Source organism: Microplitis mediator, chromosome 2, assembly GCF_029852145.1.
Source record: "Microplitis mediator isolate UGA2020A chromosome 2, iyMicMedi2.1, whole genome shotgun sequence".
In the NCBI taxonomy this organism is placed as follows: Eukaryota; Metazoa; Arthropoda; class Insecta; order Hymenoptera; family Braconidae; genus Microplitis; species Microplitis mediator.
In genome coordinates, this window is record NC_079970.1 from 24619295 (window position 1) to 24642523 (window position 23229).

The following is a 23229-nucleotide window of genomic DNA, read 5'->3' on the forward strand; positions in this document are numbered from 1 at the left end:
GCCAAATTAGAAAACAATAGTTGAGAAAAAACCTATGATCCAGTGAGTCAGCCTTCCACGAGTTGCCCACGTCATCACACGGGACCCTTTCTTTAACAAGTTTATTGACTATCCTTTTCGGTCTCAATTGACGTAGTACTTAGTAATTGGAAAATCCAACGTCTGGTAAGGATCAATAACGATTCTATTGTCGCTTCTAACGAAGCATCTATAAATCAAGTATTCCAACAACTGTTTCTTGTTGGTCATCGGAAATTCATCAGGATTAAAGACTAACGGTTATCCGGTAGGGTCAATCATCAGCCCATGCGCAGGACTAAAACAGGTCTTACAGATATGTTTCTCATATCTATAGTACTCTCAACCTTTTCCTCTGTGAATTGTAAGTTTCTGGCTCCAAAGTAATAGCATCTGGACTCAGTTGATTGGCTGCTATTTCTTTAACTTCTGTCATCAAAGCATGCGCTAATGTTTCGTAACAGAATGCATACTGTTCAGGAAGAAAGACACTTGAATGTCTTTGCTTCCGAATTTTTAGCACCGTCTGGGGAAGCGACACTGACTTTTCTTTCCGTAACTGTGATAGTGCATTGTCTATAGTGCAAAATGCACCAGTCCGACCAATTCCTGCAGAAGAGTGGACCACTATCGGTCCTGGTTGACAGTCTGTCTTTCTTATCTCTTCTCGTTTTTGGTTGACCTGCGATATTAGATTCAAAATTTCCGCTGGATTAGTAGGAGTACCGTAGTCAGGCCAGTGAGTATACCAAAAGTGATGGATCTCCCGAGAGGTACCACTGTTCACATCAGTGAGTCGCAATCGTGTTCTGGTAAAACTAGGCTCTTCTTTAATTTCCAGGGTTTTTACAATGTATCTTCCAAACGCTAGTTCGTAATCCTCTTCTTTGGCCCAATATTCATAACACACTTGATCTTCATCATCTGTTTCCGTTAGTGACACAATAATACAAGATTCTTGCTCTGAAACCATCTTCCAAAAGTCTTCATGCGAGTTTTTCTTCGGACCCTGGCTGCAAATAAATTTATTTATCTCCTCAAATCCATCGACCAAGTTCGCATGTATGTAAGTTGATGATATTTCTGCAGATCTCGTGGTTATATTTGATGAATCCCAATCTTCATCATCATATGTTGCACTCTGTGGGCTTAAAATCACTCTAGAAATATCCCAACACGGAACATCGTCATGCCGATTCTTTGATGAATTTTCGTGTCTTGAAAAACAAGCAAAAGTACCTGGTAATTGTACAGCCAGAACTTGGGCGTGCTCCTTTGCAACGAGTTTTGAGAAGTCCGGCTGGCTTGTCATCTTCAAAAAGTCCACGATGCTGAATGTCTTGAAGGTTTGATTCCCCATTTTGATTACAAGGAGCTAGTCAATAACGAACACGGGTCCGTGACTTGCTATCACGGCTGTTGATGTATTACTAAAGTCATACTCGGCTCAAATAAGCCTATATAACCGGTTTTGAAATGAATTGTGGGATTTCCTTTTAACTAAGGTCATAGTTTTGATAAAACAGGTTTGTAGAAGAAACTACTATGGTCCGCTACGTCACCTTTTTGCAAAACACTTACGTCATTTTACGGGAATATCCTTCCCTAAAGCAGTTTACTGATTATCCTTACTAGTCATACATTGCCCTAGAATACCATTCTATTACTGCTACAATGGATGAATCCTTTGTTCTCTTTGAGGATAATTAATTCAAAACTTAAGTTCATTCTTCAAAAAGCTATATATTTTCTATTTATTCCATGCCCTGATTAAAAAAAGCGATTTAACCCGTCAGCACTCCCGTTATGAGCATTTTGCTCACGCTCGATTTTAAACATGAATAACTTTTTTTCTTCAAATGAAACGAATAGTTGAAATTTTTGCTATCTTTGAATAGTTTTATCTATTTCAAAAAAAAATTTTTTTTATGCTCCTCAAAAAATGTGAGCGTTTTCCTCATCACGGGCGTAGAGGTGTACGCAAAAAAATTCTATGTTCGGTTACTCTCGTGGCTGCTCGTGTACCTTCGGCAGTCTGCGTAATTTACGTTTATTAATCGTAAATAAATTACAATTATCATTCATTCATTTTTTATTATGCTTATAATACATAAAGTAAATAATTAATGAAAACTATTTTCATGTTTAAAATTTGAAAAAATTTGTTTGATGCCTACGCATTAAGCGTGAGCAAAACTCTCATCACGGGTGTAAAGTATACCAATAGGCTGACGGGTTAAAACGATTTAAAATAAAAAATTTGAAATACTTTTTTATCCAACGCAATAATAAGCAGAGACCTGAGCATCCCGACTATCAAGGAAGAAATTATGAGACTGAGCGTGAAATACGGAGGCAGACTAGAAAACCATCCAAATCCCATGGCATCAGAACTACTAAACAAAGAGACAACTAGAAGACTAAAACGGTTCAAAACAATTGATCTAAAAAATCGTTTTCAATAATAGTGGACATTGTCCTAAATACCCGTCATGTACATAGAATCACAAAAATCACTTATTGTTATCATATAACAGATTGTAATTTAAATATATAATAAAAAAAAAAAAAAAAAATACTTTTTAATGCTTTTGAATACCTTGAATACTTTTGAATCCCTCTTCTTATGGGCATTTAACATTGCAAATCGTTTTAAATCGCTTTTTTTAATCAGGGTGTTTAGTAAAAATAAATATTTTTATCTACTTGTCTGAAAAAATCAATTTGTTAATTTTATATGAAATATATATTATATTAGTTACGAATATAGGGGGAATATATATATATATATATATATATATATATATATATATATATACTCCCCCTATTAATAACTAATATATAGCATTGAAAAGAAAAAAAGTTTACGAATATTATAAATCAAGAATGAATCAGTTTTGAAAAAATAAAATTTTTTTTATGACAAAAAATAAAGGAGAAAGTATATAAATATATAATATATTATATATATGAGTGAATATTATATATATTTACACACAACTCTCCTATCTTTATTACTAATATATAATTAGAAAAAAAAAAAAATTTCAATTGTGATTACGGTCGTTACTAATCAAACATTTTTTAACATGAATACATTTTAAAATATAATACTTGTCATAAATAATATACTGAGTCACTCCTCGTGTATAAAATATATTTTGTCAAGTAATTTAATATTATACATCGATATTGATTATCATGAATGATAACTCCAATAATATTTGTTAATGCCTTTAATAAATCAGATAATTTATGAATAAATTATATCACTACAGTAAATCATCGCATATCCGGATTTTTCGAGCCGAACAAAATAAAGTGCACAGTAATCTATTGTTAATTTTGAAAAAAGTGTTACAATAAAACGCAGACATTAGTTACTCATGAGTTGAATCTTTCCGGATAAATGAGGTTTTACTGTAAGCAAATTAAAAAATACACAGCAAAAAAGGATCCGTCAAAATCAACATATCGTGTGTAAAATTACATTGATTATTGTAGTAGTGTGATGATCAATTTTTCTTTGGCTGATATGGATAGAATTCAAAAAGTACAGAATAGAGCTATGAGACTGGTATTGGGAGTTAATAAATATACCAGAATAAGTGATAAGCTTGAAGCACATGGTTGGATGAGTGTCAAGCAAAGAATGATTTTTACTACTTGTATATTTATTTACAAATTAAAATTAAATAGAAAACCGGAAATTCTAGTAAATAAAATCGCGTTACTGATGCCATAAGGGCGTATCCCTAAAAAAATACCCTTGAAAAGGCATAAGGATGTATCAAAAAATTTTTTCCGGGAATCGACGTAGTTATGCCTGAAATGGGCAGAAATGCAAAATAAAATTTTGGTACGCCCTTATGGCACCCAGGGTACCTACCGGGAGCCATAAGGGCGTACAAAAAAAATTTTTTTCGGGAAACACCGTATTTTTACTTTAAATGCATAGAAATGATGAAAAAAATTTTTTTTGTACGCCTTATAGCCCCCAGTGGGTACCCCGGTCGCCATAAGGGCGTACTAAAAAATTTCAAATTTAAACAAAATTTTTTTTCGTCATCTTTACGCGTTTCAAGTAAAAATACGTTGTTTCCCGAAAAAAATTTTTTGGTACGCCCTTATGGCATTTGTAACGCGAAATCATTCAAATGAATGAGACTCATAACTACAATACCAGATCAGGCTCTAAAATAGTTATTGATAGAACAAAGACTCACACTGCTGAAGTGTTTAACTTATAAGGGGTATAAATGGTACAACAGTTTGCCTATCAATATAAGAAGTGAAGATAGATTAAAGTATTTTAGAAAAACATTAAAAGAATATGTAAAACAAAAATATTGACAGCTAAATATGAGATGAATGATGGTGATAAAAAAAAAAAATGTAAAAATAGTAAGTGTAAATTTTTTGTAGAAGGCTGATAATAGCCAAGGGCTAAAATAAATTATTATTATTATAAACGAACGCTTTACACTTATGTGTTATTTTAAAGATACTGAAATTAACCAACGTCTAATAATTTTTTGTTTTTTTAAAAAACGATAAATTATGAAAAAAAAAAATATTTAAAAAAATTTCACTTGTAGTCTTTTAAATTTTCTACATGTGCACATTTTTAGTTTTTTTTTCTTCAAATTTAATTATTCAAAAAAAATTCCAAAATTTTTAATTGTCTGGTAACTTCAGGATCGTGTTATTTTAACATGTGAGTGTTAAAAAAAGTAACATACGCATATGTTAAAAGTAAAAATTTTCCAATAATTCTTTTGTGATGGCCGACATTATTTTTAAGATATTTTGTGTGTTGATTTGACAGTAACATAAAAAGTGTTACTTTCGAATAAAATAACATTTTTGTGTCCCTGGCGGTTTTGAATCACCCTGGAAACACGGTGGAATCACAGTAGATCCACGGTGGTAAAATGGCACAAACCTACCGTGTAACCACCATGGATCCATCGTGATTCCACCGTGTTTCCACTCCCAGGGTGTTTCCAGGCTGTTTCCAGGGTGATTCAAAACCGCCAGGGGTGTAAAAAATCAATCGATTGCACAGAAAAAAAGAATTTCTTGGCGCAAGAAATATTTTGTATTATGAATTGTAGACAAAAATTTTTCTTGGCTCAAGAATTTTTTTCTCGCCTAAAAAATTTTTTTCTTGTTCCGAGAAAATTTTTTCTTACCCCAAGAAAAGTTTTGTTTTCACTTTATAATAAAAAAAATTTCTTGGGTCAAGTAAAAATTTTCTTAGAACAAGAAAAAATTTTTTGCGCCAAGAAATCCGTTTTTTCTGTGTGTGACAGTTCAAGATAAATACTGAGTGTTAAATTGACACATAAAAGTTTTAAAATTCAACACACTGAATTTTAACATACGTTTTTTTGACACTTTGACAATTCGTTTTTTGCTGTGTATGTCAAATGAATTTAAAGGGTCAAAATAAAAGACATGATAATATTTTATGATTATAATTGATCTCTGTGCTGCATATTAAATAATATATTAAACAAAAAAAAATTAATATATATATATATATATATTTATATATAATTGTTGAAATGCGTTTTATCGCAACTATGATAAAAAAAAGTAATTAAATATTTTTTTGTTTTTCTATATCTAAAAAAATCTACAGTTACACAACGCCGTAACTAAATTACAATAATTGTTATTATTATTATTCCATTACATGATTATCGTCATCATCATCATCATAGTTATCATCTTCTTAATAATCATATTTATAATTGGTATCAATAAATACTTTGAACAATGCACAAGAGCCATAAATAACTTTTACAAGTTTACTAAAAACTATATTTGCGTTTTTATCTCAAATGCTGTATTAATAAGACCAGATTATTTATTTATAGTAATAATAATAAATTACTAGGTTTCAAATAACCCAGTAATTAATAATTATATATTTATTTATATATTTATATCTAAACTACTGTATTAAGATGAACATTTCTTCAATTACAATTAATTTTATTTTTTTTTTTAATTAAGAACTTACGTCTTAGTCTAATTTATTCTACAACTCGGTGTAATTATTATGCATTTGAATAATTTTTTTCTTTTTTAATTTTTTACATTCGAGTGCAAAAACATTTTTTTAAAAATGGTACAAGTACACAAAGTATTTAAACCGACAATTTAAGTAATTAATCGTTTGTTTGTTTGTTTAAAATTAATTAGGCTGTGGAAAAATTTAAACTTAATTTTAAAAATTTAAATCTCTTATAAATTTGAATTACTGAGTTGTTATTTACAAAATTATAAACAAGGTTTGGTTTTTAATAATTATTATTATTTAATGATTTAATTAATAACGTTCAATGTGAGGACAATCTTTAACGTGATATATGGATTTAAAAGTCGTTATATTTTTTTATGGTCATGGACGAATGTCCGCAGTCAGTCTGACATTTAAGTTGTAAAATTTGTTTATATATATATATTTATTTAATTATTGTATCAATTGTAAAAACAGAAACGGTTTACTATTTATTATAATTATTAATTGAGTTTTTAATTACGATAATATAATTATTGTTGACTTCGATGCCTAAACATTGAACAGTTTATTGTTTATTATTATCATTTTTTTAAATTTTATTTCTATGGAAGCCACAATTTTTATTGATATTTTATATTTTGTTATTCTTCCATTTTATAATTACCAATGGATTTTTTTAATTAATTGATCGTGTTCATTTAAAAAAATTTTTATTTTATTTTTTTTCTACTTCAATAGAGCCGAGATAACTACAAGTATAAAAAACATAAAAAATTGCGTACATTAATCAATTGACACCACACTTAATTATTAATTATTAAAATTACTTGGGATTATTAATTTGTCGAGTGAGCGTGAGATTTATTGAAGGTGTCAAGACTTCAACCGGAGGTAAAATAACCAGAGAAAATAAATTTAAATATTTTAAAATACTCATTTGGTAGATTTCTGACCAGAAATTACTGAAATCTATAATTTCTGAACAAAAATTATGTTATTTGAATTTTAAAAAACATGTGTAATTATAGATATTTATTATGGTGGTTAAAAATTTGATTTTCTCAGACGCCCTAAAAAAAGCTTCTTTTCAGTGAAAAAATACATGGGGAATTTGGTTTTTTTGTTTTAAGTAAAAAGGACACGTGCCGCAGATCAAAGTTCATTTTTCGATACAATCGCGGTTTTTTTTAAATATCTCATGAAATATGCAGATTAAAGGAAAAAATCATAGGAACAATTTTGTAAGAAATTAAATTCTTGACAAAAAAGGTCATGTTTATTTTTTTTATAAAATGTGTATTTACGAAGATATTTTAAAAAAACTTTTTTAGATCTTATCAATTGAGCATTTTAAGGATAACGAATGTCAAAGATAACGTTTTTTCTTAAAAATAGACAACTTCGTAACTCGTAACACATCAATCATTAATGCTTGTTGTAGTTTCTATATACTTAGAAAAATGTTATTTTCAAAATTTGTAATCCTTAAAACGCTCAATTCATCAGATCTAAAAAAAGTTTTTTCAAAATATCTTCATAAATACACATTTTATAAAAAAAATGAATATGACCTTTTTTGCCAAGAATTTAATTTCCTACAAAATTGTTCCTATGATTTTTTCCTTCAATCTGCATATTTCATGAGATATTTAAAAAAAAACGCGATTGTATCGAAAAATGAACTTTGATCTGCGGCACGTGTTCTTTTTACTTAAAAAGAAAAACCAAATTCCCCACTTATTTTTTTACTAAAAAGAAGCTTTTTATGGAGCGTCTGAGGAAATTTAATTTTTAACGACCACCCTATTATTTATATAACTACGTACATAAACCTTTAAAAAAAAATAATTGTATCTCGTTATTTGATATTAAAGTTATTACTTAGATTATTTTAACTACGGTTGAGTTGTCTGTAACAAAATTAAGATAAAAATGTTGTTTTGTGGAATTTAACGAAGATTGCGGTAAAAAATAATGAATTTCATTAAGATAAAAATAAAAAAAACTCAATATAAAATAATCATCAAGTCAAAAGTTAAGAATTTATGAATACTTTTGTATCCATAAATTTATTTTTCAAAAAATAATAATAAGTTTGTTGACTTTCTTAGTAAATAAAAACTAGTATTGCAGAAATTCAATTTACTGATTCGATGGGATTTTTGTTCGTTCGTTATCGTATAATATTTTTATTTTTTTTTAATATTATATTATAAATATATATAAGTATAATATTTATTGACATTGCATTCCATCGCATCGAGCCGCTTATCTCGAACGTCTTGTAATATTTTTTTATTACTAATTATTTATCAGAATTGCAACAAATTATTATGCTTAGTCTAATATATATTCACACTGGGCATATTTCTATTTCCTTGTAATGCCTGAACCTGCATTACGACGTAATATAAAATTTTTTTTTTATTTTTTCATCATTTTCCTTTTTTAATATTAAGGCATTTATGATTATTTTTAAAAATTTCATTCGATAAAACTTATTTTTATTATTTTTCTTTAAATATTTATTAAAGACGATCAATAAAAAAAATTTATTATCAACTCATTTGTTGCCTAGTTTTTTTCTTCAATAAATATAAAGAATTATTAGATAAGAATCGACTAAAAGTTTATTGCTATATAATTTGACTGGTTTTCATTTTTAAAATAAGTGTATAAATAAAATTAATCATTATTATTTTTAAAAAATTATCAATGAATCGATTGATTTTAAATTAATTAATATAATACGCGACACACGATATAATATATATATATATTTTTTTTAAATAAAATAAAATAAACTAAAAAATTATAAGAAAATTTTTCGATAAAATTATTTGTTATAAAAAAAGATATTTTCACTTTTTAAAATATTAAAAGACATTTTAAACTATTTACAATTATGATCCAATTAATTTAATGTAATCACATATAGACAATTAAGGCCATTCTCAGACAGTGCCCCCACTTTTTAAAAATTTTAAATGACTCAACTGTCATAAGCGTATTAAATTTTTATCAATTAATTATAAAAAATTGGAGCATTAATTGAAAAAAAGACAACGTAGAAGTAATTTCGTCGAGGTATAGATTCAAAAAAAATTATTTACACTTGATGTCAATTGGGAGTTAAACGAAATTCGGGAAATAAATTTTAGTAGAATCGTCATGTCGATTTTGTAATTAGAATTTTTAAATTTTGTAGACGAAAATTTATTCAACAAATTTCGTTTAACTCCCAATTGATATCAATTCTAAGTAATTTTTTTTTAATTTTATATTTATGGTGGCCACAGATTTTTGAGATTGAAATTCCCTGAGTTTTCCAGGTATTCCAGTCAAACAATTCAAAAATTCCCTGACTATGTGTAGTTATATTAAATCATTGGAAAAATTTATTTAATTTAAAATAAAATGCTAAGTCAGTTTAATCAATAATTAATCATTGTCGTTAAATGAAACTTTTTTTTATTATTATTTGTCAATGTTCATTTTTTTTTTTTTTATTTATTAAATGAATAATTTTTTATTTTTGATTTGAAATCAATGTTTTTATATAACACTATAATAAAATATAAATAAATTCTTCATTTTCACTAGAATAAATTTCATAAATAAGAATATTTCATAGAATATTAATAAAGTATTAATGAAGTACGCGAATAATAAATATAGTGAAACTTATTAGTTCATTACTTATGTATACATTTAATGTTTTTAGTTTTTTAATTGCGATTGGTTTCTACTAAGACTTTTTTTTTCTAACAGCCTTGATAATTATAACTGCTTCATTTTTTCGCTATTGGAATCAATTTCTACTAATTTTTTTCAAGATGGTTTTACAACCGCATTCGCGCCGCGTCACTTTTTGAACAGTTTTGACAGAAAACTAAATTTGTCGGATTTTTTCAGTCAAAAGAAAGAAAGTGAAAATTTTTTCAGCTTTGTGACGAAATTCCCTGACATTTTCCAGTATATTTATAATTCCCTGACATTTCCAGGTTTTCCAGAAATGTGGCCACCATGTAGATCTCAACGAAATTACGACTACGTTGTCCTTTTTTCAATTAAGGTTTTAACTAATTAATAAAATTTAAATACGGTTATGACAGTTGAAAGTCATTGCATATTTTTAAAAAGTGGGAGGGTACTGTCTGAGAATGCCCTTAATGCGGAAAAAAAATTTTCATTATTTTCTGATTCTCTAAATAAATAAAATATAACTTTTAAAAAAATTCTGTCATGACGAAACGTGATTTGGTTTTCATTTGTTCATTAATTAATAATATATATAATAATAAAATAATAAAAAGTATCCGAATACGCGGAAATAAAAAATATAAAAAATTAAAAAATAATAAATAAGGCCGTTTTCTTATCGCGAAACAGCTAATTGCATTAAAACAATACTTAATTTCAATTTTAATAATAATAATAATAATTTGTTAGCTTGTTAATGATAATTATAAACTGATAATAATTATAACATATGTTTGTTATTTGGCAATTAATCAATTAATTGATTCTTTCAAATAATGTTAATATTTATATATATATGTATAAATTTGCAGTAATACTATGGCAACTTTTGTTAGCATTATTGATGAAGTAAGCCATCAATTTACTGCCTACCAAGTTGTCTTAAGAGATACTTAATAATTAAGTATTTAAGTAAAAATTTGCACCCTTACATATATATTTAAAACTCTAACGACAACTATTACGTAATTTGAGTTGCCCAGATTTTTTTATACGCAAGGAACGTCGTAAGTAGCCGGCCGTTATATTAATAAAACTTAATTATTATTTTTTTTTTGTTACTTATTTTTTGTTGATGCTGATGGTGACGTTTTTTATGAATCGTATGATGACGATCCATGATCGTGAGCAGGACTAGGCGGCGTTGAAGGATTTGAACTGTTATTTGATGCGATTGAATGACGAGGACTTCCACCAGTTGCATGATCCTGTGAAAAATATTTTAAATTGAGTATTTTAATAAAATTTATTTGTTTATTTATTTAAAATAATTAAATAAACAAACTTTGTCTTGTAGAGACGCGATGCTGCCAAGAGATAATGGAGTATGAGAACGCATGTGTGAAGATTCTGATTCAGTTTGATCGACGGGTGTACGTGGTAATGATGGTGGAGTCGCTGTTGGTCTTGGAGGTGCTGGACCTCGTCTCGATGATGTTGATCCTTTTTAAAATAAATTTAATTTTTAATTTTTTATCATAATGATTATTAATTAAGCAGATAGTGAATGGTAGAAATAGTTACCATTGTGAGGAGAATATCCCGAATTCCGTGACATGTGTGAACTGAGTCGCCGAGTATCGGAAGGAGGATGTCTCGGTGGCAGAGGAGCTGGTTTGCTGGGGGGTTGGACGGGACTATAAAACCGTTGCTGTGGAGTTTGATGTAAATGGGAAGTGCTGTGATGACTGGAGTACTGTTGTTGATCAGCAGTCTCAAGGGTTGTTGGTAAATCGAGCAGTCGTTGAATTTGTATCCCATTGCCAGGACCCATATGACTAATGTGATTAAAGTTCGTTGGTGCTGATATCATTTTAGAACGTCTGTCAGTTGGACGCGCGCCACGATTTCCTTCTCGCAATGAAAATCTTCTTCGTGGCCTTGTTATCTGTCTGCCACTTCCGTCTACAGGTGTTAAATTTAGTAATTCTCCTACGAAAATAAAATTAAAAAAATATTAATTGTCTACCAATATATGAATGTATATGTTAGGGTGGTCGTTAAAAATTTAATTTCCTCAGACGCCCCATAAAAAGCTTCTTTTTAGTGAAAAAATACGTGGGGAATTTGGTTTTTTCTTTTTAAGTAAAAAGAACACGTGCCGCAGATCAAAGTTCATTTTTCGATGCAATCGCGGTTTTTTTTAAATATCTCATGAAATATGCAGATTAAAGGAAACAATCATAGGAACAATTTTGTAGGAAATTTAATTCTTGACAAAAAAGGTCATGTTCATTTTTTTTATAAAATGTGTATTTATGAAGATATTTTAAAAAAACTTTTTAGATCTTATGCATTGAGCGTTTTAAGGATTACAAATTTTGAAAATAAAATTTTTCTAAGTATATAGAAACTACAACAAGCATTAATGATTGATATGTTACGAGTAACGAAGTTGTCTATTTTTAAGAAAAAACGTTATCTTTGATATTCGTTATCCTTAAAACGCTCAATTGATAAGATCTAAAAAAGTTTTTCAAAAATATCTTCATAAATACACATTTTATTAAAAAAATGAACATGACTTTTTTTGTCAAGAATTTAATTTCCTACAAAATTGTTCCCATGATTTTTTCCTTTAATCTGCATATTTCATGAGATATTTAAAAAAAACCGCGATTGCATCGAAAAATGAACTTTCATCAACCTGCGGCACGTGTTCTTTTTACTTAAAACGAAAAAACCAAATTCCCCACGTATTTTTTCACTAAAAAGAAGCTTTTTATGTGACGTCTGAGAAAATTACATTTTTAACGACCGCCCTAATATATGTATATACAACAGCAAATACTTACTTTGGTGTAAATTACTCAGGTGAATGACATAGGGCATATCGTTGATCATGCAAGTTGTAAGAGAACCCGAATTATTTAGCGGACGTGCTCGTTTGACATTGAGCGTTTGCAGCCAATCCCCAGTTGTGCAGTCAAATACATCGACGTGAGTTTCACTGTATATCAATAAATATCCCTCGCAATAACCTAAAGATTATTCAATCAATCATTACTATCATTTACTAGATAAAAAATTTAAGAGAATTAAATAAATTAGACACTGACTGACTGCCGAAGGAACTGCGGGATACATTATTTCCCGGTCTCTACTTTTTCTTCCCTGACTGTCAACATAAACTGCTAGGGTTTGAAATACTAGTAAAAATTCACCACGTGGTAGTTCTATACAACGCATTGCATCGACTGCACTGTAAGTTAAGAACCCAAGCAAAGTATTCTCTGGATGGACCAATGCTGAAAAAAAAAAAATAATAATATCAGTAAATTATTAAATAATCGATGAGAGGTAATAATAGTAAAGTGATATAAAAATAAATATAATAGTTACAAATAGGATGATGGTCTCCTAGAATACTATAAATTGAAAATCCTGAAGGATAACCAACGCATAGACGGCCTTCAGAAAGTACTTGTAGCGTTTGTGCATGACAAGGTAGCATTAATTCGTGAATTCGTTTGTGACGAGTTTTCGTACGCGTTACTTCGTAAATCATAACATGTGAGGCGTTCTATAATTTAAAATAACAAATTAAGTGAAATGAGATAGAGTTAAGTGCGGATAAATTATAAAATAACAAACCTGTTTCTTAATAGCAACACATAAACAATAGGTAAGAGGATTACGTCTTACAACACCGGTCGTTAAAGTAATACATCCCTTGGTCTCGGCAACTTTAATCCATTCAACTTCATCACCGTCTAACGCACGTACTGGGACTAATCGTACGTGACGTTGCTTACCGCTAAGCACCACGATTAATTGCTCTTCGGTAATGTACTCGAGTAAATATATTTTCTTTCCCTCGCCAACTTTAGCAACCTCACTACGATCTAAATCTAAACAGAATAGGCCCTCCTCGGTACCAATGACTAGACGATCAGGATCAATAATCGCTCCTGACATCACGTTTTTAATAACTGCCAATGTATTGTCCAACAATTCTTTTGCACGGAAGACCTACAAGACAATAATAATAATCATAAATGATTACCTGACAATTGATCCTAACGACAATTAGTCCGAGCGATAATTCATCAGCCGAAAATTGATCCATGTGACATTTCGTACTTCATTTAATAATACTAATAAATTTTTTTTTCTCTTCACATTTATTTGTGTGTGTGTAATTTCGAAAATATACTCACACACAAATAAATGTGAAAAATTACGCCCTTTTTTCATTAATTTTGTGTGCGTGTAATTTTAAAAATATACTCAAACAAAAAAAATTATTTATTATTAAAATTAATTATAATTAACGTTTAATTTGTTTATACATTTTGTTATTATTTTTCATTATTTGGTCTTGAATTTTTTCAGAGTTTGAAAAAAAATTTTTAGATATTATAAAAAAATTACAAAAAGTGTAAATAAAATAATTAAAAAAAAAAAATTTTTTTTAATAAATATATTGTCGCTAGGATCATATATATATAATAAATATAAAATTGTCGCTAGGATCAATTGTCTACGGATCAATTGTCTTCGGATCAACGGTCGTGCCACCATTATAAATATTTATTTATTTTTTTGTTTATATTAAATATAAAAAGCGTACCGTTGTATTTGGAAGATTATTTTTCTTTAAAATTCGATGAAGTTCACCCAATGCAACGACCCACTTTGTTTTCTCGCTCTCAGTGTCAGCAAGCATCAGCGTGTGATTTCGTAATCCCGGTGGTTCCAACAAAGACGTTGTAATCTAAATAAAATAATTTATTGTTAAGTCTGCTTAAGTAGTCAGTAGCGATTATTTATTTATGCAGAGGATACTCACCCTAAATATGCATGGAATGTCTTTTTTAGTAGCGTGAATGACATCTGACTCACGAACGGAGCTAACGCCAAACTCCGAGTCTCGCATATCCAGTACTTGGGACACATAAACAGACGGCAAGGCATTCCTGTCAGGTGATATGTCATACAGGAATAATTTAAAATCACACACAACTACGAACTGACGTATCCAACCCTTTTTAACACCGCCCATTTTTGGAACTTTCACGTAGCCTTCGTAAGCGGTACCGATCCCACGGGTCGGATCTATTCCCAGAGGTCTCTTGGCTACAAAAAAAATAAATAATAACCAACGTCATCAATCATTTAGTATTAATTAATAAATCATCGAGGTTTTAATTAAAGAGCGTACTTTTATCATGTGGAACAGGACACATTGCTGGTACTTTATCACAACAAGGCATGTGACAAGCAAAACCACATACTTCACAAACTACTCCCTGTCTCGTTAATCCCACCATAAGCGATGTGCAATGATTACACTTTGTCGGAGCTGAAAATGTCCGTACTAAAAATTGATGAGATTTAGGTTTTGGTTGCAAGGCTGCTTGACTGTGTGCCGATGATTTATTTAATAATTCATGAGACAACGGTGATGTTGGATCCTTCAATAAATTTAATTAATTAATTTTTACGATTAAACAATCAAAAATATTTTTATGTGCACTAGACTGGGCCAAAAAATCGACTATTTTTTTTTTGATACTATGAAAATATTATTCCTGATGACCAAAAAAAATTATTGAGCAAATTTGGACCTTAATATTGATTATAATCTTGAATAACTTTTAAAGGAGTGAATTTAGCAAAAAATGTTAAGAGACCTTTTTTGTAGAGCATTAAATTTCCTTCAAGAATATGTATCTTGACTGAAAAAATTTTGATATTTCTAGTAGTTACAAAAATCCAAAATGGAAACAAAGAATTTAAAAAACAAATCAATGTTTAACGCACGGTTACAAAGAAACTGCTCGTTTTTCGTCAATTTACTAAGAGTCATTTTTTGTAGGGAATTAAATTTCCTTTAAAAATATACATTGCTCAAATTTTTCAGACTGATGATTTACGAGTTTTAGGTAAAAATGACTGTCAAAAAACTAATAGTCGTAACGACACACCTCTTAATATCAATATTAAGGACTCAAACTTGCAATAATTTTTTTTGGTCCGGATTAATATTTTCACAGTATCGAAAAAAATTTTTTTGGCCCAGTCTAATGTGTACTTTAATTTAAAAAACTTACTATACTTAATTCAGAAAGATTACTCTTGCTACTCGTAAGACTAGGAGCCCTGTTATCTTCAATATCACCCTCCACACTGTCCACACTTCCATGACGTGTACTGCCAGCTGTTTCCTTGAGGAAGTGTTCCAGGTACGACATTTGGGATGTGGGGCGTTCCAAGACTGCAATATTCATTTTAAATATATAGCGATAAAACACCATTAGCATTATCAAGATCACAATTATTTATAATTATTATTTTACATTTAAAGTTAAGCCATAATTTTTAAAAAAATAAACTACGCTAATTAAGTTGCTCAATGCTTTGTGATGAGTGATAACGCATAAAACCTGGCAGTCACCTCAAACTTGCTATTAATAAAAATAACAAAAAAATAAAAACATCTAAGTAAAGCAGCAGTTTAATCCACACGAGTAACAACCACCTGTGGTAAGAGGTAGAGGGCAAAAGGGTAACTAATGTCTACTGATAAAACAACCCCAGTAAATATAAAAGCAATAATTACACGATAAAGCATCTCTCTTTTTATTTTATTTTTTAAACAAAATAAATGTATATATATTTTTTTGTATGTTTGTATACTTGGTGTACTAAACCGCAGTATATTATTATCTCTCCTGCACTGAGAGCATGCAAATTTGCATAAATTAACAAAATCAATTGGGCTCTAGAGAGTAGTTATTTATTAGGGTAAGCGTGCCGGCTTGTTGGTTGTTTTTTTTTTTTTTTTTTTTTTATTGACAAGGTACTTACGAAACTCTCGCGCAACAGGAATTATTTAATTGGTGAGTAAGTAAATTAGGTGGATTGGTTTTACAGAGTTTAAAATATCGGCTCGGGATTAACAAATCGGTAATTGGTAATTTAAAAAATTTTTTTATCGTCTAAAAACATAGCGTGTGCTGTGTTAATAGCGATAACTATTATTATTATTATTATTATTATTATTATTATTATTGGATCAACAAACAAAGTAATTATTTATAGGAGGCGATATATATGTATACAAATATGAATAAAAAATAATTTATGATATCACTCCGATAGGATAAAATTTACCAGGCGACGATACGATGGCAACAGCATTGCGATTGATGATTGAGTTGACCGTAGCAAATCTAGTTAATAAGCGACATGTTGTGATGCGGGGAGTACGTATTACTGGTAAGGGTGATGACGGCTGGTGTACGATGATACGTTGGGGTTTTGTTCTAATGATGTGGTTGTTGTTGATGTTGTTGTTGTTTGAAGTAGAAGAAGAAGTACAAGTGGAAGAAGTTGACGAAGACAATTTGCTTGACGATACAGTAGTTGCGGAGAGTAGAACAGCTGTCACAAATACAGTTTGATGATGAGCAACAAGAGGCCCCACACGCAGCTCGTTGCGCCAATAAACAGGGGCACTTTGTAGTCTAGAAATCAGAATTTCATACCGTGCCGAACATCGGGTTATACTTTAATGCTGGACAGCAATGCCAGTATCAATCGTGTTTGTTATTTATCCACAGGATTTTTTTTTATTTTTATTTTTGCCCCTGAGTGCGAGCGTGCCCGCCAGACGTTTCTTATTTATTATTTTATTTTTTCGTGTAAATTTACTCACAATCAGCACTCGATATTTTATCAATAATTTATTTTTATTCGGTTCTCACTTAATCTAGTAATTTAGTAATTAGAAGCTTTTGCCGCTTCGTTAATTTAAATAATTAATGGTAATTTTGTTTTCAATTTTACGTCATATAATTTTAGTTTGTTACCTGAATGAGTCACGATTTTAACGACTAATTAAAAAAAAAAGAAAAAAAACAAGAATATCCATATTATATGTACACTATGTTTACTACACATGCACTACACACTACATTATATATATATATATATATTAACTACATACTACACTACAATAAGTTAGTGATGATTTAACTACTATGTGAGATCATAATGATAAGTGTAGACTACTAAGTACGCTACCATGCGAATACAATTTAAGACTTGTTTTTAATTAATGTTATTTATCTAAATGCCCGGTTCTGTCGTATGTTATCAGGGATAAAATATGTAATTGTGTTATTATGTATGCGTGTAATTATAAAAAATAAATATATTTCATTCGTTTATCGTCTAATGAACCAACGATAAAAATTAAAATGCCTCAAAAGAACATAGACAGCGTGTATTGCTGCTGTCTGCGTTATAAACACGAATATAAACTTTTCAATATGACTTTTTTTGGTCTTGGAGGTAGTGTGGCTTTCGACGGTAGTAAAAGTACTATTGGTATTGTACTTACAACCATCATTTGTCTCAACACGTGATTGCAGCTCCTTGATCTGCATTTCTTTGCGTTTTACTTCGTGCGTCATTGAATCCACTCGTACTCTAAAGTCTCGCAATTCCCTATAAATTTATAATTATTATCATTATTAATATTAATATCATTAAATAAATCTATTCAAGTTCCACAGCTCACTTATTTTTTTTCTCATATTTATACGAAATGTTTACTCTTATATATTTAAAAAATGGGCGCTTTAGTGAAGTGGATTAAATTTTTTTTATCAATCTGCAAACACCTAGATAAGATATAAAAAAATTTTTTTTGTTTATGACCAAAAATAAATGATGAAGCTGCAGAACTTGATATTTCCCATAAAATATATGAATGATATGCTTACTTTTGCGCAGCAATAAGATCTGAGCGTGTTTTAGTGAGCTCTTCAGATATAGCTTGCTTGGCTTGTATTTCACTCTGAAGTGAACTCTGTAGATTCAATAGTTCCATTTTATCAAGTTTTTGAGATCTGCGGTTCCTCCAATTTTTATCGGACATAGTGGAAGTACTTCCGACCCCGCCAACGCCACCTGAATGCTTGAGAAATTCGAGTTCCTCGGTCATCTTGGTCGCCAGTGCCTGCAAATAACCTCTAGCATCTTTTTCATCGGATACCCATTGAATTATTTCGGTGATCTGTGCCTCCCACTGTGCAATCGCTTCCTTCTTGTTTCTCAATTCCTCGTACTCTTCTTCCAACTGTCTCCTCTCACCCTGAATCCTATTAACACTGTCAGTCATTGAATTCAATTCAAGTATTAATTTTTTATTTTCTTCAGCGAGCATTATTTTTTCACGCTCATGACGTCTACTTAATTCATTTATTGTGTCCTCACTGTCTGTAATATTTTCAAGTCTCGCGGCATCCAATTTATCTTTTGTCATTTGAACTTCACGTTCAAGTAACTCACGTCTACTCTCAGCCTCATGCAGTTGTTCCTGAAGGCTTCGTATCTCAGTGTTATAGCGACTCTGCTGCTGCGTCAAATTTTCATTGTATTGTATTTCAAGCTGTTCGACTTCTGATTTAAGCCGATTTATTTCTTGAGTTGCTAGAGCATGATTCGCACTAACATCATTACCAACAGAACGTTGACGTATTTTTTCGGTTTCTTCTTGCATTTGTTTGCAATACTCTTCACTTCTTTCCCTTAATTTACGCTCTTTACTCGTTTCTGCCATCGCTTCTTCAACACGATTTTCCAATTCGCGCCTTAATTTTTCCGCCTTACGGATGTCATGCCGCAAACTGTCAACTTTTTGCATAACGACCTCCAGTTCTTCCTCTTTATCGCGTACTTGCCGTGATAATTTTTGTTTATGCTGCCTTAACTCTGACAATTTATCAGTAACTTCAGTGTACTCAGCCATTGCAAGTTTACGCTGCGTCAATGCATCCTTGAGTTCTTTATCCTGAAGTTTTAATTTCTCCTGTATATCCAATTTTTCTTTAGTAGCCTCCTCTTTTTCAGCACGCAACACACGAACTAATTTTTCAAGCTCCACTATTTTACTTACATCACCATTATTATCTTTACCCCGTAACTCACGTTGTCCAGCACTAGTATTTGTTTCCAGTGACTTTAATTGTGACTCGAGCTCGCAATTCCGCTTAGTAAGAGTATTTATTTCATCTTGTAGCTTTCTCGTAGCAGTATTTGAATCTGGAGACACAGTGGGCGGAGTTGTGGTCGCTGCTCCAAGTTGATTTTTCAAATCAGCTATTGACTGCAGCAGTCGACTGTTCTCTTCTTCAAGTACCTCAATACTTTTGTCCTTTCGCGGGGGCAAGACTGTCAACGAGCCCAAGTCAGACATGCAGCTTCCCTGCGTAAAACTGAATCCAATGAACGGTAAATGTAGACCCGAGAATGCCGAATTCGCAGAGGGTGGCACAGCATCTGAACTACGAACATCATTGTCATCGACGTCAAAATTAGACGTGTCAGTTGGTGAGGAAACTTCAGGAATGTAGGGAGCAGTGCTGTCCCTAAGTGTGTCCCAATTGACGCCATTGAACCACGGGTGTTTCTTAAAATCTTCGATTCCATTTTGTCCTAATCTGAATTCAGAACTACATATTAATTTTCTCATAAGATCCTTGGCCTCGTCAGAAACGTCATAGGTGTCGTCTGTTGGGAAATCAAAACAATTCTTATGGTTCATTATTCTCCCATAAGTTTCGACTAGAGATTCAGCATAAAACGGTGTTTCGCCGTACAGCATTTCGTACATACATACTCCCAACGACCACCAGTCACATTCTGGTCCATATCTACCTTGCCCGTCTTCCATTGCCTTAAATAAAAATTTATTTTATTTTATTTGTTTACGAAGATAAAAATAAAAAATATATATATAATTACCCGCAATATTTCAGGTGATATATAATCGGGTGTACCAACAGCAACGTTACTTTGCACAGTACCATCTTCAAACAACCGAAGGCACGAGCCAAAATCAGCTAAACGAATATGCCCATTGGCATCCAATAGAACATTATCCGGTTTAATGTCACGGTGAACATAACGTAAATCGTGTATTGATCCAATAGCGAGTACCATTTCAGCAATATAGAATCGTGCCATATCTTCGGGCAACCTATCCTCAAATTTGCTGAGTAAAGTAAGCAAATCACCTCCGCAGTAATAATCCATCACCAAATACTGCAGGAAAGTTTATTCATTTAATTCAAAGATAACATCAGTAAATATTTTATTTATTAACTATTGAGATCCTACCAGATTATTGTCATCTTGAAAGGCATAGTGGAGATTAGTAATCCAACGACGATCGCCGTACACCAGAACATCGCGCTCTTCTCTAAAGCACGCAGTCTCAGCTCGCTTCAGCATCTCCCATTTATTAAGTATTTTCATAGCAAATACTTTGTCAGATTCTCGCATTTTAACAACACAAACTTCTCCAAATGCACCTCGTCCTATTACTTTTATTATTTCGAAATCTTCGCGGCATAGTTGTAAACTTTTAATGCACGCAGCTACCGGTTTTACTGTTAAGTAAAAAGAAAGAAATGAAATCAATATCATAAATTAAATATTTAAAATAAATTGAACCAGCAGCAGATCACTTACCGAATTCAATAAAATCAGAAACTGTTTTTTCGCGTCTCAATGATGAATTACAACACTCATCATATAGAATCAATAGAACATCAATAAGAGTTTCAATAGAAAATGTATGACCTATTTTTCCTCCTTGGACTGGGCCACTGATAAACAAGCTCTCCAATTGCCGAAGTCTTCCTGCTACACCTAAAAAGTCACCATTAATTTAAATTAAAATTAAAATTGACATTTAAAGTGACAGCCAAAATCAATAATAAACAATTACCCCCGGATACGATGTCCATGGGGCTATAGGAATGTTCCGTTGGATTAGACATTATTTTACTTTTAAAAGATCCTTTACCCGGATCTTTGGTTGATGCCATTATAGTCCTGGGTTATCTCCGTATGCAGCCACATAACTAGACAACTGCCCTAAAAAATATAAACCATTTTATTTTAATTTAAATAAATTACTGTCGTAAATAATAATAATAATAACAATAATAACAATAATAAAAAACAAGTACAACTATAATAAGTCGCTAGCGTTCCATGTAAATAACAACTAGCGCAACTCAATAAGCGATTAAATATTTTATTTAAATAAAATTCAATACCCAAGTTAATATTTTAATTTCAAGGTAACAGACATTTAAATAACAACAATAACCAATTAAATTATTTTAAAATGGGTGTCTCATTAGACCAAATGGGCGAAGCCACATCAATATTACGTAACACAACATAAGCTTAAATATATTTTACAAAAATAAAAATACTAAACTCTGGCATGTTTAGCTTGACAATATTCACAGCTTGATGTTTAAAAGTAAAAGTAAATATCACTAAAAAAATTATCTATATCATTAAATGATAAATAAATAAATAACCAGCCAAGTTAATTAATAATTCAAACGCAAATATGGATCTATATAAATATTAAGGCAGAGATTAAATCATAAATAATTAACAATAAATTATTACAGATTACAGATTATTGACTACTGACTTAACTGTTGTTAATAATTAATCACAGTACCTTGTAATGATTAAAATAAATTACCACAGCACTATTTAAACACTCTTACTCTTACTCTTAGTCTAGTAACAAAAGTTTTATCGAAAGCTATTACAAATGTCATTGTACTTAAATACATATACGAGCAATTAAAAATAAGTTTTATAAAAAAAGTAACATTGATGAATACATATATATTTTTAAAATCTATTAGCGGATACGTAGTTTCTATTTACAGCTTAACCTTATCTGCGACAATGCACTTGGGTATTGCTTTTTATTTTATAATATGGAACGTTAAATATGTTATCCGTACCATTCATTTTTATATACAACTATTATTATTTATTCATTATTATTATTATCATTATGATTATTATTATTATTATTATTATTATTGGAAGTTATGTATTGAAGTTGAATTTAGATTTTATGTTTAGGTTTTAACTTTAAATACTCTACTTAATATATTTACTGGTATTATTATTTAAATTGTTGTTGTTAATTACCCAATTTATTTAAAACTGTAGTTAACAGTTTAGTTGGTTATTTAAATCGCACCGTTTTAATTATCACAAAACATTGTATGTACCACCACCTCCAAGACCCTGGCTATTTGGTTGACCCCCTGGTAAGCAGCACCAGGATCCATGGAAAAAAATATGGCAGTTCTACGTCATGCTATATTATACATACATTTATGTATGTATATATATATATTTATGTGGATGTATATATATATAGAAAGAGAAAGAGGTGTTGAGAAAATACGACATTAGCGCCATTTAGTAGACTTCAAATAAATTATTAATAAATAAAATTGTGGAAATTTTTAATCAATAAAATGATTATAAAATTTATGTTTATTTTTTTAATTTATTCAAGAAAAATATTTTTTTTTTTATTATAAAAAAATTCATGTCGATAATACAGA

General features: G+C 30.3%; 2 protein-coding genes across 4 annotated transcripts; both read right to left on the reverse strand.

Moving 5' to 3' along the window:
• Positions 1–339: 339 nt before the first annotated feature.
• LOC130663300 (tyrosine-protein phosphatase non-receptor type 9-like) lies at positions 340–1948 on the reverse strand. The gene has a single exon (XM_057462444.1). The coding sequence runs from the start codon at positions 1376–1378 to the stop codon at positions 350–352; it is 1029 nt and encodes a 342-aa protein (XP_057318427.1). The 5' UTR covers positions 1379–1948; the 3' UTR covers positions 340–349.
• Positions 1949–10854: 8906 nt separating this feature from the next.
• On the reverse strand, positions 10855–22962 carry LOC130678417 (serine/threonine-protein kinase Genghis Khan). 3 transcript variants are annotated; one of them, XM_057485582.1, is made up of 19 exons: positions 22805–22962; positions 21561–21709; positions 21302–21481; positions 20948–21219; positions 20573–20872; positions 18550–20504; positions 18165–18271; positions 16934–17203; positions 15871–16034; positions 14979–15231; positions 14607–14893; positions 14388–14531; positions 13409–13786; positions 13157–13337; positions 12874–13062; positions 12610–12795; positions 11339–11746; positions 11100–11257; positions 10855–11022 (listed from the first exon to the last, which is right to left on the reverse strand). In XM_057485582.1, the coding sequence occupies exons 2-19, from the start codon at positions 21658–21660 to the stop codon at positions 10909–10911; spliced, it is 5646 nt and encodes a 1881-aa protein (XP_057341565.1). In that variant the 5' UTR covers positions 21661–21709; positions 22805–22962; the 3' UTR covers positions 10855–10908. The 3 variants fall into 3 exon arrangements, with proteins under 3 accessions (XP_057341565.1, XP_057341566.1, XP_057341567.1); XM_057485583.1 differs by lacking the exon at positions 22805–22962 and adding an exon at positions 22317–22334; XM_057485584.1 differs by lacking the exon at positions 16934–17203.
• Positions 22963–23229: the final 267 nt, after the last annotated feature.

Excerpts from the sequence above, each read along its gene's own strand:
- LOC130663300 (XM_057462444.1), bottom strand. The coding sequence starts at position 1,378 with ATGGGGAATCAAACCTTCAAGACATTCAGCATCGTGGACTTTTTGAAG.
- LOC130678417 (XM_057485582.1), bottom strand. The coding sequence starts at position 21,660 with ATGGCATCAACCAAAGATCCGGGTAAAGGATCTTTTAAAAGTAAAATA. Across the intron at positions 21,220-21,301 it reads TTCTGATTTTATTGAATTCG|TAAAACCGGTAGCTGCGTGC; the intron begins GTAAGTGATCTG and ends TTTACTTAACAG. Across the intron at positions 12,796-12,873 it reads CGCAGTTCCTTCGGCAGTCA|GTTATTGCGAGGGATATTTA; the intron begins GTCAGTGTCTAA and ends AATAATCTTTAG.